The following is an 18,426-nucleotide window of genomic DNA, read 5'->3' on the forward strand; positions in this document are numbered from 1 at the left end:
GGGGGGGGGGGGGGGGGGGGCAGTCACTCATGACCGGGGTGTGAAGCCAGACTCAACATTCTGGCGTTTTTTTCCTTCTTTATTCACCTTCAGACACGTTCCACTGAGGCAGGTGTTGCACGCGCCAAATTAAATTCACTCGATGTAAGAAATTTGAGATGAATTACGGAAAATAAATTGTACTTTATCATGCGCATGGTTTACCGTGGAATATCAACTTCCAGAGGGGGGAAATCCAGTGGCTTCAACACTTGACACTTTTTTGCTATGAGTTTATCAATTGAGTGGAATAATTCGGAACTTGATGGGATGATAACTTGGTCAATTGATTCGATTTTTATGCGGGGGTATTGTGTCTTTTTTAATGTAATAAATCTGTTGCCCATTCTTTGGCCGCGATTCACGCCAAAACGACTGAATGAATTTCAATTGTATTTTTACGATTATATTGTAAGGATTTTTTTTAAATTTCGTGGAAAATATGATGGTAATTCTCATGGGATTGACTTGAAGTTCTAGGTAGAATTTGAGGAAATTCATGAGTTTTCAGTTGGAGTGGGATGGAAGTTTCACAACTTGGTTAAATCTTCAATTTTCTTGGAATTTTCCTGATTTTTCTGAATTTTTACAGAATAATTGAACTGAAAAATTAAGTATTTTGTTGATATTCAAATCATTTCAACAGAAAGTCAATGGAATATTCGATTTTCCAATGACAAGATTTTCCGAAATTTCAGTGGAACTTAAACACGATAAAAATTTCCGGAATTGACACGGAAAATTCAGACGAAAATTTTTAACAGTGCACATAGTTTAAGGTTCCCAATCGGCTTTAGGCTGTAAGTTATTGCGCTACGGTGCGTAGTTTTTTATGCACCGTTTTGTAGAGAGTTCGAGAAAATTCTTTGGTTCTACAGAAAATTCCAGGAAATTCTCGGGTTTTCTAAACAATTCGAAGAAATTCTTCGGTTTTTGAGGAAAAACGAGGAAATTTTCAGTTTTACAGAAAATTCGAGAAATTTCTTTGGCTTCGCAGAAAAGTTGAAAAAACTCCCTCGCAGAAAAGTTAGAAAAATTTCCTCGAATTTTCTAGCAAATTGCGTGAATTTTATGGAAAATTTTATGTAACTTTCGCGGGCGTTTTTAATAGATATTTGCTCATACAAAAGTGTATGAATGTTGATTTTTTACATAATTCATTCTATTAGGATTATTTCTACAAGAATTCTTAAACACGAATTTTCTCTCTGTTTCTTGGATTTTATCGTGTGAAAAAAATTAAAATGCAATGATAAAAACTTGTAAATTTATGCCCACTAATTTCCGTAAAAAAATAAAAATTTATCGACTTTTTTCTGTCATATATCATCTGTTAATCAAATGCGAGAGTAAAATTTTTAATTATTAATTGAATTGCCAGAGAAAATAAATAGAATTTTTCAACAGAATTCCAATAAAAATTCAATCGAATGTCTAAAAGCGATTACTCGATTTTTATTAATATATTTTTCTGCGAATTTGTGACAGTTGCGACATTTCGCTAAATATTTCAGCTTCTTCAGGCTCTGCAACGAAGTTATAAAATAAATAAAATTACGTAGCCGCTGTGACAAATTAATAAAAGTTATATTATTTCTCCACAATTTCTCTTGATCTAAACATGAGGTCTATTTTACCTAATTCAGTCCCATAATTTTTGTATTTTCCTAATTAACAATATCATTTTCATCCGAATGGATTCAGGCGAGGAGAGGGATCTTCAGTTAAGTCAGACGAGCTTTGAGCGAGCGGCATCACTACTTCGGCGGGTTCCGGAGTTCACAGTTGCTGCAGCACTGCGCCAAGAGGAAGCTAATTCCGGTACAATCGTAGCCTTCTCCCATGGTAATAATAGGTACGATTTCTCCCCGTAAAAAAAAGCAAAGATCCTCATCAAACCTCTTCGCGTGAAAAACCACCTGAATAAATGGATGTTGCAGGTATTTGGAGCTGCAGAGCAGCGGCCGAAAAGACGAGCTCCGTCTTCACTACGTATCCCGACGTGACGGTGCAGTGCACGTCGAGTCATTTCCATTTCGTCTTGCGGACGGTGCGTGGCACAGGGTTGCCCTGAGTATCAGTGGCTCGCAGGTCGAGCTACTCGTCGACTGTCATCCCCTTTATAGACGTCTACTCAGACCTGGTCCACCAGACACTAATTTTACTCTGCCACAACTTCAACTCTGGGTCGGCCAGAGAAATGCCAAGCACTTTCTATTCAAGGTAACATAAGAAAAAAAAATTTTAAAAACAAGTGGGAAATTGCTTCCGCCACAACATAGTCAATATATTTTTGCTAATGAATCAGCATTTTGCTTCCGAATGGAATGTTTATGACGATATATTTTAAGGGGAGACTACTAGGAGTTTTAAATGTCGCGGGCTATTGGAATGAGATTTCCCATAGATTGAAGATCGATTATATATGTCTAAAAATGAATGATTAGGGCAAAAGATTAATTGTTTAAAAATTAAAAATTAAATTAAATTGAAAATTCAAGTGCAAAATTAATTTATGAGCTGTAAAGGTTTTTTTTCCAAATTTTTTGAAAAAATGTGTGCAATAACAATGACGAGTTATTTTTTTGAAATTCGCCTCCTACACAGCTAATTCTGTTTTTTTTTAAATACAAAATTGCACTATTCATGTAAAACAGGCAAACGAATTATCCTTAAAATATTCAAAATATATTCTCAACTCTTTGAGATACATTTTTAGTGACATTATTTCTAATTTTCAAAAGAATGTCACTAATTTGCAGGACCCATCTCTATTTTTTAGAAATCTATCACTAAATTTCTGTCCGAAATCACAAAAATGATCATCAAACAGTTTTTCTGTTAGAAGTACTCGAATCATTACTTCTCCTTTTTGGGTAATTGACCATTTTGATTAATATGAACTGACCGAATTACCGTATGCTAATGTCATATTTTCATAACAATGCATGTAAAGCCTCGTTTCTTTCCCAATCGTGATCAACGATAACCATTGCTATCTAAATTCATGATTCTCACATTGCAAACTATTTTTCATTTTTTTATATTCATTATTACAGCTAATTTTATTACGGCCAATTACAGGATCAAAATCAAATAGACATGCAGTATCATAATAAAATTAATTTAATCAACAGTTCAAAGTAATACTTATGACGGAAAGCATTATTTATATTGCTTATATCTTAAAAATCCTTAGATTACCTGATCTATGTAAATTATTTAATAATAAATATACTCAAATTGTTTACGATCTGTTTCTTGTTTTGTTGGTATTTTGCTTCAGAAATGACTTAGCATGTCATGAAACGTCGAGATATGATGTTTTTAGAGAATGTCCGTGTGTGCGGACAAAATTCTGAGATTCTAGAATCCGATCATAGGAATGAGGAGTACAGATATTCTTTTACCATATGAAGGGAAAAATATATTTTAAAAAATTTCAGGAATACATGGAGAGCTTTACTATTACCCGACTGAGATTTTAAATGACTTCGGTTTTGGGTGTTTGTTTTTATCACAAAAAAAACGATTTTCATTGATCTTTTACATAATTCTTCTTCATTCAATGTTGTAACTTGTGCATGAAGGAAAAATATGCATATTATATAAGAATAAGAATGGATTAAATTAAATTAATCTAATTGTGAAGACGGAAATGGAGAGAAAATAAAATAAAATAGTATAAATTAAGCTTCGCGCCCGTTCGCTAGTAATATAGAAATCGTACATGCAAACGATTCCGAGTTGTATATCAACTATTATTCCGTTTTTCCTCCCTCAAATCCAAACCACATAAAATAGATAAAATCAAGTTCTCCCGACCACCCATTTTTTCATCCTCTCGAAAGTAATCAGAAAGGTGATTGCACTCAACGAATTCCTGTCATTCATCACCGTGACTCAGCATCGGTGAGCCCCAGTTGCACCCTCAACCCTCGAACATTTCCTGCAGCACAAGGGAGGAAATGGCTCTTGGCTAATGGCCCGGCGAATCATTCCCATTGTCCCATTACAATCACGCGTTTCCTCCTTCAAATGCATTTATCTCCCCGAACACGAACATCTTTTCATTTGAATTCTTTTTGTGATGACACTAGGGTGCTCTCCAAGACGTCAAGCTTATTCCAGGCGCCCATGGATATCTGTCGCAGTGCCCCCAGCTCGACACTTCCTGTCCCACCTGCGGACAGTTCTCGATTCTTCAGAATACTGTTGAACAACTTATGCACAATTTAAACGAATTGACTCGTAGGGTAAATATTTACTGGTACTATGATATTTGTGAGTGCATGGAGGGAAAAAATGCGATTAGTCATATGGAAAGTATGATAAATTGTGGAATGTTACGCAAAAAATGAAAAAGTAGTAGAAAAATTTGATGGAGAAAACACATTTACGGATTAAGTAATCATTGATTTTCTATTTTCTTCGTTTTTATTCGTGTTTACCATTTTTAGAGCACACGTATGAAGAATTTATTAGAAAAGCATGTGGAATAAAAGAATCAATGAGTTTTTCTCTTCAACTTTGAAGTGAAAAAATTGAAATTGAGTGATCATGAATTTTCTAATTTTTGTTGTAAGAGAAAAAGGGATGTTCACAAGCGAAAATTTAGAAGATTCACCTGGAGAGATTTTTAACGACAAAACTTTGAACAACATGAGATGCCCGGAAAAATCATATTTTCTCATATTTTCATATTCTCAACATGATGCACGAAAAAATATGATTTTTTCGTGCATCTCATGTGAAACAATAGAATAGAAACCAATAAAAAATATAAAAAAGGAAACAGTTATGAGTCGAATATTTTGATACGACGGACTGAATTATTCCACACGGAGAGAAAGATTCAGTAAAAATTACGGAACAATTCACGTAATCTGTAATGGATAATCGTTTTCCGGCAATTTGTATAGGAATGGAAGAGAATAAATCTGAAACGTTCAGTGAATTTTCAGGTCCATCACCGAACAAATTACGAAATTGTCATGTAATTTTTCCCGAAGAAGTAAAATCTTACAGAAACTTCCCGACTTGTTATGCCTCCAAAATCAAAAATTCTTGAACGTTCAACAATTTTTATGAAGTTGGTGAGTGATTTCTACGTTCCGTTCCGTAAAATTTCTCAATCATTGGGGAAAAATTACGGAACGACTTGTCCCCACAGCGGTCATCAGACGGGTTGTTAATTTTTACGGAACAAATCGTAGAATTTACGTGGCTATTCGTACAATTTCAGTGCCGACTCACACTTTTTATGGAATTTTACATCGCTCGCGGATTTCTTTTTGAAACGTAATTGTTACGTTTTTTTTCTGGTAATTTTTATTGAATTTTTCTCTCCGTGCAGTTATGTCTGACGCGTCTTTTACCCAACCCCTTGGAAACCCCGGAAACCCCCTGAATTGGACATAACTAGAATAATTCAATCGTCGTCTCCCGGACGTTTTCCGTCATAATATTCGACTCGAGAATGTACAAAATTTTTCATAAACAATTTTCTCCATGCACGGAGAAAAAATTCCAGAAAAATTACTGTGGTAGCACGATAAAATAGGTTCATTGGATGCACCCGGGAAAATTCCCGTGCCAGCACCCAAATTTTTGCCGTGCGCTACAGGAATTTTTCTCGAATTTACCGTCAAAAAATCCTTGTACTCCACAGAAAATTTTCCGGTGCTGGTACGATAATTTTGCCGGGTCCGTCCAAATGAACCCATTTTACCGTGCTGGCACAGTAATTTTTCTGGAATTTTTTTCTCCGTGTGTTCCTGTGGGGATAATTTCAATAGATTAGAGTCTCACGGACGTCCTTCCTTTTAGCTAGCTGCTGCAGAGGGTAGAATAAGCAAAGTGGAGGAATGCGAGTGCCAAAAATCATGCAGGGAGAATGGTACCGTGCATGATGATGGGGCGACGTGGGAAAAAGGCTGTCAGTTGTGTTCTTGCGTTCACGGGGAGATCGAGTGCAGGCCGATACCCTGCGCTCCAGTCACATGCAAATATCCTGTTATACCTGAGGGACAGTGTTGTCCTATCTGTCTGAGTATGTCACAGCACTACACATTTGCATTGTATCAATCGAATACTCCTTCACCAATTTTATAAATGAAGAAAATATTTATAAATATCAACTTCGTAGCGAAGTGGTAAAAGGAGATGAGCTAATTTTGACTATTGACCAGTTTTCAATCAATATCTCGGAATCTAAGGGAGATGGCGAAATTTTCGTAATAACATTTCTTGTAGCACTCAATCGGCTCCACAAAAAAGGTTATAACAAAAATTTCGCTACCTCCCTTAGATTTCGAGATATTGATGGAAAACTGGTCAATAGTCAAAACTGACTTATCTCCTTACCACTTCGCTACTGAATTTAATAGGAACATCTCACTATCAGATAAAATCATTTATTGGAAATTTCTTGTACTGTAAAAATACTTTCCCACACGTTTCCTTCTGAATACATTTGTTTCTGAGATATTTTTGTGATTGAATAATAAGTTTCAAAACTTCAATTCTGAATTTAAAAAATCGTAAATAATTTTTTTTTCATGAACGCATTGTTTCTTCAGAACAATGTTACACTCACGGTGTGATCTTCGATCACGGTGAGAAGATGTCACCGAGACAATGCCTCGAATGTGAGTGCATCGATGGAGTATCCGAGTGCTCCAGAACGAAGACAAGGTGTCCACCATTACCTTGTTCACCCAGTGAGCAGATAACTGTGGCTGACGAGTGCTGCAAATTCTGTCCAGGTACGAAATGTCAATTGAAGAGTGATACATATTCTCACACCTTACGAAACTCAGCTGATTCTTCGCTAATCGGTAGATTCAGTACAAAATTGGGAAAATAGAGATGATTACAACAATTACATGCAGATTATTTTGTCAACATCTCGGAGTTGTAGTTTATAAAATTACGTACACGGACGAAAAAATTTAGTAGAAAAACCTATCGAATTCGTTAGAAAATTCTATTGAAAAATATTCAGTAGAATAAGTCAATAGAATTCAATTTTTCTATATAACTTATTCTATTGAGATATTTTCTATAGAATTTCCTCGGCTCAAATTTTCTAAGTTTTTTTGTTTGATTTTCTTGATGAGAAGAAAAAAAAATAGAATGAGAAAAACTTAGAAAATTTGAGTCGAGCAAATTCTATAGAAAATATACGAAAAGAATAAGTTATATAGAAAAATAGAATTCTGTTAACTTTTTCTGTTGAATTTTTTCTATTGAACTTGTCAATAGAATCAGCCAAAAACTAATAGGGAGTTCAATAAAAATTCAACAGAATTTTCTAACGAATTCGATAGGTTTTTCTATTAAATTTTTTCGTGCGTGTACAAAAACTGGTCTTTTCTTGAATTATTTTGAGGGTCTCGTTTTCGAAGATGTGAACAAAATATACTGGAAATGTGGATTGAATCTCTGTTGTCACTCCAATACTGAAGTACTCCATGCTCATTAATCTATTAATCAAACTAATGACTTTAATTCAGAGATCTCCATTCAAGTTATCATTCGAAATGTGAATAGCTTTCTGATGTTGAATAATTGCAAGTTCAGGTTATCGATACTTAGCTCCTCATCAATTTTCAGCTAATAATTCATGTATATCATACCTAAAATCAATGATTATTACATGATCATTATAATGACAATTTATTTCTATTGAACTTTCTATTAGTTTTTGAATGGCTCTATTGAAGTGTTCAATAGAAAATATTCTATAGAAAAAGTCAAAAGAATTGGATTTTTCTGAAGTTTTTCTCATTCTATTTTTCTTTTCCTCTTATCAAGCAAATCAAACAAAACAACTTGGAAATTCGAGCCGAGGAAATTCTGTAGAAAATATCTGAAGAGAATGAGTTATTATTACATAATAATAGGCCGATAAAATTTCAGTCTACGATTCATAATTTCTGTCGTTTACTTGATTCATTCTGTCAAAAAACAGGAATAGAAATCGAATTTATGGGTATTCTTCCAGCATTCGAAAAAATATATCGATTTTAAAACTTTCTGGAGACATTGGAAATTGAAATTCCAAAATATTCATATCCTGCCCATATTCGACGAAAAACAGTAATTCCAAGTCTCCAGTGACACAAATGAAGAAAAACAAATTTTCTCCATTTTCTTGTTATCCCCTTTTAAAAATTTTTAGTCTCCAATTCGTGATTTGTGCAATTCATTGCCATTTAGGTAATTCTATTGATGCTATCAAAAGACAAGGATAGAAATCGAATTTATGAGTATTCTTTCATTATTTGAAAAAAATTGATTTTACAACTTTCCGGAGACATTGAAAAATTCATTTTTCAAGTTCATTCCGCCCATTTTTTTGCATTTTTTGGATTACTTGAAGAAAAAAAAGAAAAAAATCCATTTTCTAGCCAATTATCCTTTTCTGATTCTTTTTTCATTCCCTTTTCATGATAAGAATTGAAATCCGGTCATAGGAATTTGATTACAAAAAAAAAACACTTTTGATTGATCTGCAGCATAATTCCTCTTCCTCAGCATAATTCCTCATTCAATGTTATAACTTGTGACTTAAGGAAAAAAAATATAATAAGAATAAGAATGAATAAAATTAAATAAATCTAATTGTGAAGACGGTAATGGAAAGAAAATAAAATTAGAAAAAACTAATAGAAAGTTCAACATAAATCTAATAGTGATTTCTAAGCAATTCGCTAGGGTTTTCTGCTAAATTATTTCATGCGTGGTATCTCGAAAATTTATTAACATTATCACGATGCAACATTAATGGAGATCCCTGCTAAAATTAGCTATCGTAACTAATTCTGCTAATTAATCCTTTCCCAATGCCACGGATTAACAAAAATAACCAGGGGTGGACTATTGCGCTAAGGGCCACAAATGTCATACAAATGCCTCTTGCCTGAATCTCCAGACGACCTACGCCTGCCACTGCAATCTTGGCTTCCAAGGGGACGGCCAAAACTGTCACGGTACTAAAATACTAATCAACAAAACTAGAATAACGACAGAATTCACTAGCGAAGTGGTAAAAGGAGATAAGTCAATTTCGACTATTGCCCAGTTTTCAATGAATATCTCGGAATCTAAGGGAGATAGCAAAATTTTCGTTATAATCTTTTTTGTGGAGCCGATTGAGTGCTACAACAAATGTAATTACGAAAAATTCGCTATCTCCCTTAGATTCGGAAATATTCCTCAAAAACTCAACTGGGAGATGAGTCGACTTATCTCCGTTTACCACTTCACCACTGAATTAATCAATCATGCCCGATTTTGTGAGTAAACCAATAACCGAAACGATGATTTTTATCGTCAGATGTTGATGAATGCAAACAGCAGGGAGGCTCCGAGGGCCACCACTGTAATGCTAATACCCGATGTGTGAACGTGGTTGGCTCGTACACGTGTGAATGTCTTCCTGGGTATCACAGGGTGGACAAGTTCAACTGCGCTGAATTGGATGAATGCGCGACTGGGCAACACTCGTGTTCGGAGCACGCTACTTGTGTTAATACTGCTGGAAGTTACTACTGCGTTTGTAAGGAGGGATACACGGGGGATGGATACACTTGCAAACGTAAAGACACAATCACTTCCTTCGGATTAAGCTGATGGATTTAGTAGGGCAGTAGTTATTATATTTCCGGTTCATAGACTGAGGAAAATACTTTGTAGACTGTTTTCAGTCAACTCCCTTGAACTTTTAAGCAAATCATGAGAATTCGATAGCAAATTAGGCGAAATTTTTAATTAATTGAAAATTATGAAATTACAAAAATTATGAATTTTTATGGGATAATTGAATTGAGATTTAATTCCCTTTGATTTTTTCTATCAAATTGTGACATTGGAATTGATTTCATGCGGAAAAATCATAAAATTTCAAATGTCACGTTAAATTCAGTGGAGTTCCAAATTTTCGAGCAGACGGATGACGAGAATTCCTCAACTTACTTGAACTTTCAATCAAAAGATGAATATTCAGTACCAAATGAGGCTGAATTTTTAATTAATAAAAAATTCAACAACACATTCATCTGAATTATCCGAATTTTTATGAAGTTTTATGAAATAATTGGACTCAAGTTCAGTCAAATTGTGACATTGGAATCTATCTCACGGAGAAAAATCATGAAATTTCAAATTTCACCGAAAGATCACATGAATTTTTAATTAAAACGCGAACATTTAGTACGAAATAATGCTAAAATTTTCATTGATTTGAAATTCAAGAATATAGTTACCTGAATTTTACGATTTCTTGTTAATCTTCATGAAGTAATTCAACCGAAATTCACAATTTTTATTGGCTTTTTCATCGAAATGTGAAATTTCGTTGTTGAAAGCAGAGCAATTATTCATGTTTGAGACTTTCAAATTCGAACCAAGCAATGATATTTTTGATAATTTTAAACTAACGATTTTGTTGGTCCAAACAAGACTTGCTTGAGAACTTATTAGTGTTTCTCTCAGTGGAATGCAATTTCCTAAAAAATTGAACATGTCGATCTGAAATATTCTTTCCTTTAATCACCAGTAATTGTTAAAAACTTTCTATTCGACTTCCCTACTGAATTCCAATCGTCAATAACTCAAGAAGTTCCCCACCTCGTTTGGTTTGTTAAAAACTTATTTGTTCATCCGTTCACTCCATGTAATTAATTTTCAACTGCTTTCATTGATTCATTTTATGTCTATTGAACTTTAAAGCGGTGTGCAATGAGACTTGTCAAAATGGGGGTGAGTGCATAGCGCCCGGCAGATGCTCCTGTCGTCGTGGATACATTGGCAACAGCTGTGAGCTTGATCTGGACGAATGTGCGAGTGATCTTCACAGATGTCACCATTCATCGACGTGTTTCAATATGCCTGGATGGTACTACTGTCGATGCAAACCCGGTTACAGAAGTGCATTGCACGACAGCAGCCAGGGCACCCAGTGTCTGGACATTGACGAGTGTAATGACCAAACTCTGGAGAGGAGACACACCTGTCATCCGACTGCCAGGTGTATCAATACGGACGGGGGATATGAGTGCGCTTGTCCGAATGTAGATCCCAGTCAAGAGTGCAAGCTCAGTGAGTCATCAATTGAATCATTATCCTTTTGTTGCTTGTGCGTGGAAGCTTCACCACAATTTTCTTTCTCTAATTCTACGCTTACGGAGTCATCGATTTTCATTTTTCTTTGCGTGGATCTCTAATGAGCTCTGTCCTTTGACATTAATTGAAAGTGTATTCATGGAAGCGATTGCGCGATATTAGCATTTTTTTCAAATTGATTTTTCATTGGTTATTTCTTTTTCTCTATATTTTCAAAATCCAAATCAACTTTTGGGGATGAACATTCGGTACTCGAAATCAAAACTCCGATATTAAAGATCACAAGGGTCATGAGGGTCAAAATGAAGGCCATCAAGGTCAGAGTAAGGGTCACAAGGGTTAAAATAAAACCCACAAGGGTCACATGGAATTAAGGATCGCAAGTTTAAGGGTCAGATTAAGGGTCGTAAAATGAAGGGTCACAAGGGCCAGATTAAGGGTTCAAATAAGGTTAACAAGGGCCAGATTAAGGGACTAAATTAGTATCACAAGGATTAAAGTAAGGGTCACAAGGATCAGAGTAAGGGTCCAAATAAGGGACATGGGGGTCAAAAACCAAGAGTCACCAGGGTCAAAATAAGGCCAACAGTCACAAGGGTCAGATTAAGGATTCGAAGTTTAAGGCCATCAAAGATCGTAAAATTAAGGGTTACAAGGGCCAGATTAAGGGCCAAAATAGGGATAACAAGGGTGAGATTAAGGATCTAAATAACTGTCACAAGGATCAGGGTAAGGGTTACAAGGATCAGAGTAAGGGTCTAAATAAGAGACATAGGGGTAAAAAACCAAGGGTCACCTGGGTGAAAGTAAGGGCCACGACGGTTATGATGGTCATATTAAGGATCCATACGAGGGTCACAACGGTTAGATTAAGAATCGCAAAGGTCAGGTTAAGGGTCCAAATGGGGGTCAGAAACTTAAGGTCACAAGGGTCAAAATAAAAGTCACGAGGGGTATGAGGATCACACGGGTCAGAATAAGGATCATAGGGGTTATAAGGGGATTGGCGAGCGACGCGAGCGGAGGGTGGTAGCTGATTAATTGGCATTTAGTAGGGATTTAGTCGAAGTTTAGTGGGGACTTCTATTGGGTTTTAATCGGGATTTAGTGAAGATTTAATCAGGATTTAGTAGAGGATTATATGAGATTCAATAGAGGTTTAGTAGGGGTTTAGTCGGGGTTTGATCAGGATTTAATTAGAGTTTAGTCGGACCACAGTGGGGACTCCCATTGGGATTTAATCGGAATTTAATGAAGATTTAAACATGATTTAGTAGAGGTTTAGACGAGGTTCAGTGACCGTTTAGTAGAGATTTAGTCGGGGTTTCATCAAGATTTAGTCATTGGGGTTCAATTTCGATTATGCAGAGATTTATTCGAAATTAAGTTGATGTTTAATCACGATTAAGGAGAGATTTAATTGGAGTTTAGTAGGGGATTCAATCTGATTTTAACGAGGAATTCCCTCGGGCTTACACTGGACTTAATCTCTGGTATACATCAGAGTATAGTTAGGAGTTAATCTAGGTTTAGTTGAGATTTAATGTGGATTTAACTGAGGTTTTCGACTGGAGGAGAGAGTCAACTGTATTGCAAACAAAACCATTTATCTAATCACCTCTTTACGACTGACACTAGGGTTAACCGATCATTGTTTTCACAATCAGGCTGCTGGTTCGAGGACAGGGAAGTGGCCAATGGGGAGACACTCGCCCCTGCTGATAATCCCTGCAGGCAGTGCACCTGCAAGGATGGGGTCATCTCTTGTAGAGATCCTATTTGCGACTGCAGTTTACAAACCAGTAGGAGGGACAAGTGCTGTCCACAGTGTGATCCTGCTGCCTCTTGCAGGCATCAGGAGCTTCATCATCTTATTTTTAGGAGCGGGGAGAGATGGATTTATCAGTGTCAAACATGCGAGTGCCTGGTATGAACCTAAAACTATTTTCAATTTCAATAAATTTGACGTTTACACTGGGGTAAATTCGTCTAAATTGGAATGTTTTGTCCTGATAATTATAGTTTAATATTCGTGTATCCGTGTGAATGTTTTATCGATTCAATTAGATGAAAAAAGAATCTTTTGGTTTTGTGGAATGTTTGGGGAATTGTTGCTTTCATTCAAAGCCTTTCAGTGATGTATGGAATTTATTTTGGAATTATTCTTTTTCGACATACCGTGAATTATTCAATGAATTTGATTATCTTCTCGCTCTGGCATACAAACGTTCGGAATTAATCATTTAATTGGTATTCATAATTGAATCGATCATTGCGGCTGATTGGATGTCTTCAATATTCAATCGCAATTAATGTCACAATTGATTTCCCTCATTGCAATATACAATTCCATTTATTTTTCAATAACTTCATGTTGAATTGATGCCAATTAGTACATCCTTAAGAGCGAGTGAAACAAAATTCACAGCATTCATTTCGACAACTATGTTTCGTGTTTCAAATATTCGTATATTCATGTTTCATAGAATGGTATTCAATTTTCTTGCTTGTTATACTGAGAAAACAAGTGTTTTTCAGAAGTACTTCTTTACTTGTACCGAGAAATTCGTGGCTTGAAAATTACCAAGCGGACAATATCTCACACTAAGAAAAAAAATCTTACGCCAAGAAATTTTATACTTGTCCGAAAGATGAGGACAATTTTTTTATATCAAGAAAACGAGTTCTCAAGTCAATTAAAGTGGTTTTTGGATCAATATTTTCGAATTGAGGCTGAAAAACTATTAAGTGAATTAATTCAATTTTACTTGGTTTGAGAAATCGCTTTCTTGTCATCAAGAAATTGTGCTCGTACTTAGGACAAGTACAAAATCACTTGACGAAAGTTTTTATTTTCTTAGGGCAAGAGTTTACTCTTGAAAATTTTCAAGTCAGAAGTTTCTTGATATAAGTAAAGATGTACTTTTCAAAAACGTTTGTTTTTGTCAGTGTAGGTGGGCTTCCTGAAGATTAGACGCAAGACGATTGTACGCATGAAAACCACCTTACTTTTTCGTTCGAGATATCCGCAATGTTCGAGTTCTCATTTTCGATTCGATATATTGGCCATGTTTTTTTTTAGAAAGGAAACCAAGGAAATTTTTTAAATTTACAGAAAATCGAGAATTTTTTGAAGTTTCCAAAAGGTTGTAGAATTTTTCTACAATTATTTTTTCCAACGGTCTATATGCAACTTAGGCCAATAAATTATGGCCTATCACAAAATCTCATTCAAATCCATTCAGTCGTTTTTGTGAACACGAACAAAAAAGGCACAACATTTATAGGTAAAATGATAATGACTCCTCAAATTTTTCGATGAAATTGGACAATTTGTTCTTTTGTACTGCATTCAAACTTTTCAGCTACACTGATAGACTGATTCATTTATTGCAAACGGATTCGTTAACTATTAACGAATGGTGGAGTTAAATAAGACCAAATGAATATTCGTTAATAATTAACGAATGGTTCACTTTAAATGTGAAAATCAAATCAAACAAGGCCCCTCAAATGTGCATTTGTTAACTATTAATGAACTGGGATATATCGCTGTCCTTCATCGCAGGATATCCTCGCGACGATTCGTAATAATTCGGACATCCTCGATCGGATGATTAATGTCGTTCCAGCTCCCATAGTGTAAACTAAAGCTACACGGGCGAAAAACTTTAATAGAAAAACCTATCGAATTCGTTAAAAAATTCTATTGAATTTCTATTGAACTGTTCTACTAGTTTCTGACCGATTCTAATGAAATTTTCAATAGAAAATATTCAGTAGAAAAAGTCAATAGAATTCAATTTTTTTACATAACTTATTCTATTGACATATTTTCTATAGAATTGCCTCGCCTCAAATTTTCCAAGTTTTTTCGTTTGATTTTCTTGATGAGAAGAAAAGAAAAATAGAATGAAAAAAACTTAGAAAATGTGAGTCGAGCAAATTCTATAGAAAATATATGAAAAGAATAAGTTACATAGAAAAATCGAATTCTGTTGACTTTTTCTATTGAACATGTCAATAGAATCAGCCAAAAACTAATAGAAAGTTTAATAGAAAGTCAATAGAATTTCCTAACGAATTCGATAGGTTTTTCTATTAAATATTTTCGTGCGTGTACGTTTGCCGTGAATAAATCTAATTCGATATATATTAATTCCGAGTGTTATACGTTACAAAAGCCATCTATCCTTTACCGAATTCCCACAAGTGAGACCGAATAGACCCTCGTCTCCAGCCAAATCCATTCGTTAATAATAACTAATAATTTTTATCAGTGCATAAAATTTAACTTTACATTCATATAATTTCAGTATGGAGAAATAGACTGTTGGCAAATGGAATGTCCCCCAGTAAGCTGTACAAACCCAGTAACCGAGGATGGCGATTGTTGTCCACGCTGTGAGGATGATCCCTGTGCACGGGAAATTCACACAAACATTACCACTATCGCAGTGTCAAGTCATCCACGACCCTGCAGTTACGCCGGTATAATTCACGACAGCGGCAGTTCTTGGCAGGACCCGCATGACAAATGCACAACGTGCGAGTGCAAGGTAAGGGGGCCCGTAACGAGTCAACCTACCAAAACATATTTCCATTATCATTTTATACTTACATTGTTGCCTAGCCCATAAATTAGGATCACGGGAAGTAGGAATCAGTGGGTGATAGCGATAGTTTAAAGTGCAGCCATGAATAAATACATATTTGAATAGATATATTCACTGTATCTTGTCACTTACTCGATGATTCATTATGATATGATACTCTGATGTGGACAAGGTCAGTAAACGAAGTGTATAGCGCCTTCGCTTTGACCAGAGAACAAAAAACATAAACCGTTGCTGCAGAAACATTGAAGTGCTAACAATTATCGTGCAGTACTGTACAGAATATCAGATTGCATTTAGTACTGCACGATTTTGTCCTGAATATGCGAGTTTTTATGTGAAATGATGCTAAGTGGCTAATTACACTGAGGGGAGAAAAATTTTGAACGGGTAGTTTTTGAATCAACAAAGTAATCTACTGATGGTTACCAAGATACATATTGTATCAAATTGAAGGACAAGAATGGTGAAAATGATACACTGAGAGAAACGAAATTTTTGTAAAGATCTTTGGTAACACTCCGTTGGTTGCGCTATGAGCGCCGCGCCGCACTACTTCCGATTTTTTTAATTACACTTCTGTAAAGCTTCAGAAAAATGGGAAAAAATTTTACATCTCATTTGGAGGTGTCTAGAAGTCCTATCAGATTCTCAAATTCCGAAACTCCGGGTCGTGTACTGTGTATAATGCCAATTTTCAGAAAAACATGGCAACCGTGAGCTTGAATATATAATTAAGAGTAACACTGAATATAAAATATCTTACGAGACTTCTTCAAGTATACGATCTAAATCACTCTTGATTTTTCTCAGATTTTTCCTAGATCTTTCAAATTTATTATTATGTCCATTTATGCTGTGGCGGTGCGGCGCTTAGGGCGCGACCAGCGGCGTTAGAAGAAACGCCGGAGAGGAAATATGCGCGAAAGAAATGATACGCGGAAAATTAGGAAAAGAATGGGAGAAAATGTCGAGGAAAAAATGTCGGTGCACCATTTTTATCACTGAAATTTGGCTATAGATTTCCAAAAATGAGAGATGGATTCCTGAAAATCAGAGACATTACTCTGCAAATTAGGAATGATGTCGCTCGATCTTAGCGATAATGTCACTGAAAATTGGTGACAAAATCATTGAATTTCACAATTGTGACTGTATTTATCTGGTTCTTCTTCCGTATCACTTAAACACTTTTTAGTACCAAAATATGTATGCAAGTACAGAAAGAGATGAAGAAGAAATGAGATTTATTGTTTGCATAGCAAATGTGAATTTTTTGAAACACGCTGAGGGAAAAAATTAGTTCTGCGGAAAAATTATGTTCTCCTGAAGAGATCTGTCATGTTGAATCAACTTACTTGTGGGCAAAAAAGAAAGCTTCCACCAAAACATGATAATTTTCGTAGTAGTATTTGTTCTCGTGAGACATTGTATGTCTTTCGGGTAAATACATTCGTTCTACAGAGAATTATATGAGGCTCCAGTTTTATCAAGTGAATGTTATTGAGTAGTGTATATCTTTTTCCAATAAACACTTACGATTTCCATGGAACCAATGATAATTTCAAGAAGAAACTACAATTTTCAAAACTAAATAATTTCGAGGAGAAAATTTTTTTGGGAAAAGTATTCTTTCCTCGTCAATGTATTCTTCCCATGGTATAAACCTATGGAGTCCTCTCAGATCAAATGATTCTCGTACAACACATTATATTTTTTCCTGCCAAGAGTTCCAATTCTTCTAAGGATATTTCTGATGATGACGACAAAAATTTAATTTTCGTGAAAGATATTAAATTTCCTTCTATCAAGTTAATTAATTTCCCTCAAGTAAATCTGTCCCACTCCATTAAATATCCTAACATAAAGTTTTTCAGCAGAGCTAATTTTTTCTCTCAGCGCAAGAATTGTAATTCTGCAATCAAATTTTTCACCTTATGACATTTTCCAAATGTCCCAGACTTGGTAATCATCAACGTGCGAATTCCCTGGTGGAACTAAAACTTGTTTGTGAATATTTTTCTCCCAATCAGTGTAGCCTTAATGCTTCCAACAGTACAGACATACCATACCCACAAGACATTGACTCGATTGACATAACAATCATTATTTATTTTAATTAAAAGATTATTTCTTTACAACACGAAAACATATTTTGATCAATTCATTTCCAATCAATGAAATATCGGTAGGTAATCCTCGTTCGTACGATACAGACCTCTGTCTCATTGAATACCTGATTTCATTAACTTCTCCTCATCTAAATGTTTAACTCGAGACTGTGGCTATGCGCTGAAGTATTAATTTCTCATTAATATTTTATTGAACGATGGTAACTGCTAGTTAATTATTTAACATGATATTTTAACATTTAAGTCGCTGTACAACGCGATGTCTAGTATCCTTACAGGGGCGTTCCCAAGCTGTAGCAAGATCAGTGTTTCTTTTGATTTCAATTTTGATGGATTTAGTTTAATTAAAGTTGCATTATAGTTTGATATATACATGTCATCATTGAATTCGATGCAGTAATAATATGAAAGGAGAAAACACTAGTTATGAGGAAGCTCGAGCGATCGAGGCCTGAGCGATGGAATAACAGCTGGCTTGCTTTTTGAAGCTTTCATCGTTTATATGAATT

At 35.3% G+C, this 18,426-nt stretch overlaps 1 protein-coding gene across 1 annotated transcript in view; it reads left to right on the top strand.

The window, feature by feature from the left end:
- Positions 1–18,426, top strand: part of LOC107035786 (protein kinase C-binding protein NELL1) — a 93,605-nt gene that overhangs the window by 68,454 nt on the left and 6,725 nt on the right. The window contains exons 3-12 of the mRNA XM_015253377.1: positions 1,744–1,894; positions 1,980–2,262; positions 4,140–4,295; positions 5,869–6,091; positions 6,621–6,806; positions 8,916–9,035; positions 9,383–9,643; positions 10,777–11,145; positions 12,837–13,096; positions 15,486–15,728. Of these exons, the coding sequence (XP_015108863.1) occupies positions 1,744–1,894; positions 1,980–2,262; positions 4,140–4,295; positions 5,869–6,091; positions 6,621–6,806; positions 8,916–9,035; positions 9,383–9,643; positions 10,777–11,145; positions 12,837–13,096; positions 15,486–15,728 (2,252 nt within the window). The remainder of the gene's footprint in view (positions 1–1,743; positions 1,895–1,979; positions 2,263–4,139; positions 4,296–5,868; positions 6,092–6,620; positions 6,807–8,915; positions 9,036–9,382; positions 9,644–10,776; positions 11,146–12,836; positions 13,097–15,485; positions 15,729–18,426) is intronic.

Source organism: Diachasma alloeum, unplaced genomic scaffold (assembly GCF_001412515.2).
Source record: "Diachasma alloeum isolate Michigan unplaced genomic scaffold, Dall2.0 Dall_scaffold_00200, whole genome shotgun sequence".
Classification (NCBI taxonomy): domain Eukaryota; kingdom Metazoa; phylum Arthropoda; class Insecta; order Hymenoptera; family Braconidae; genus Diachasma; species Diachasma alloeum.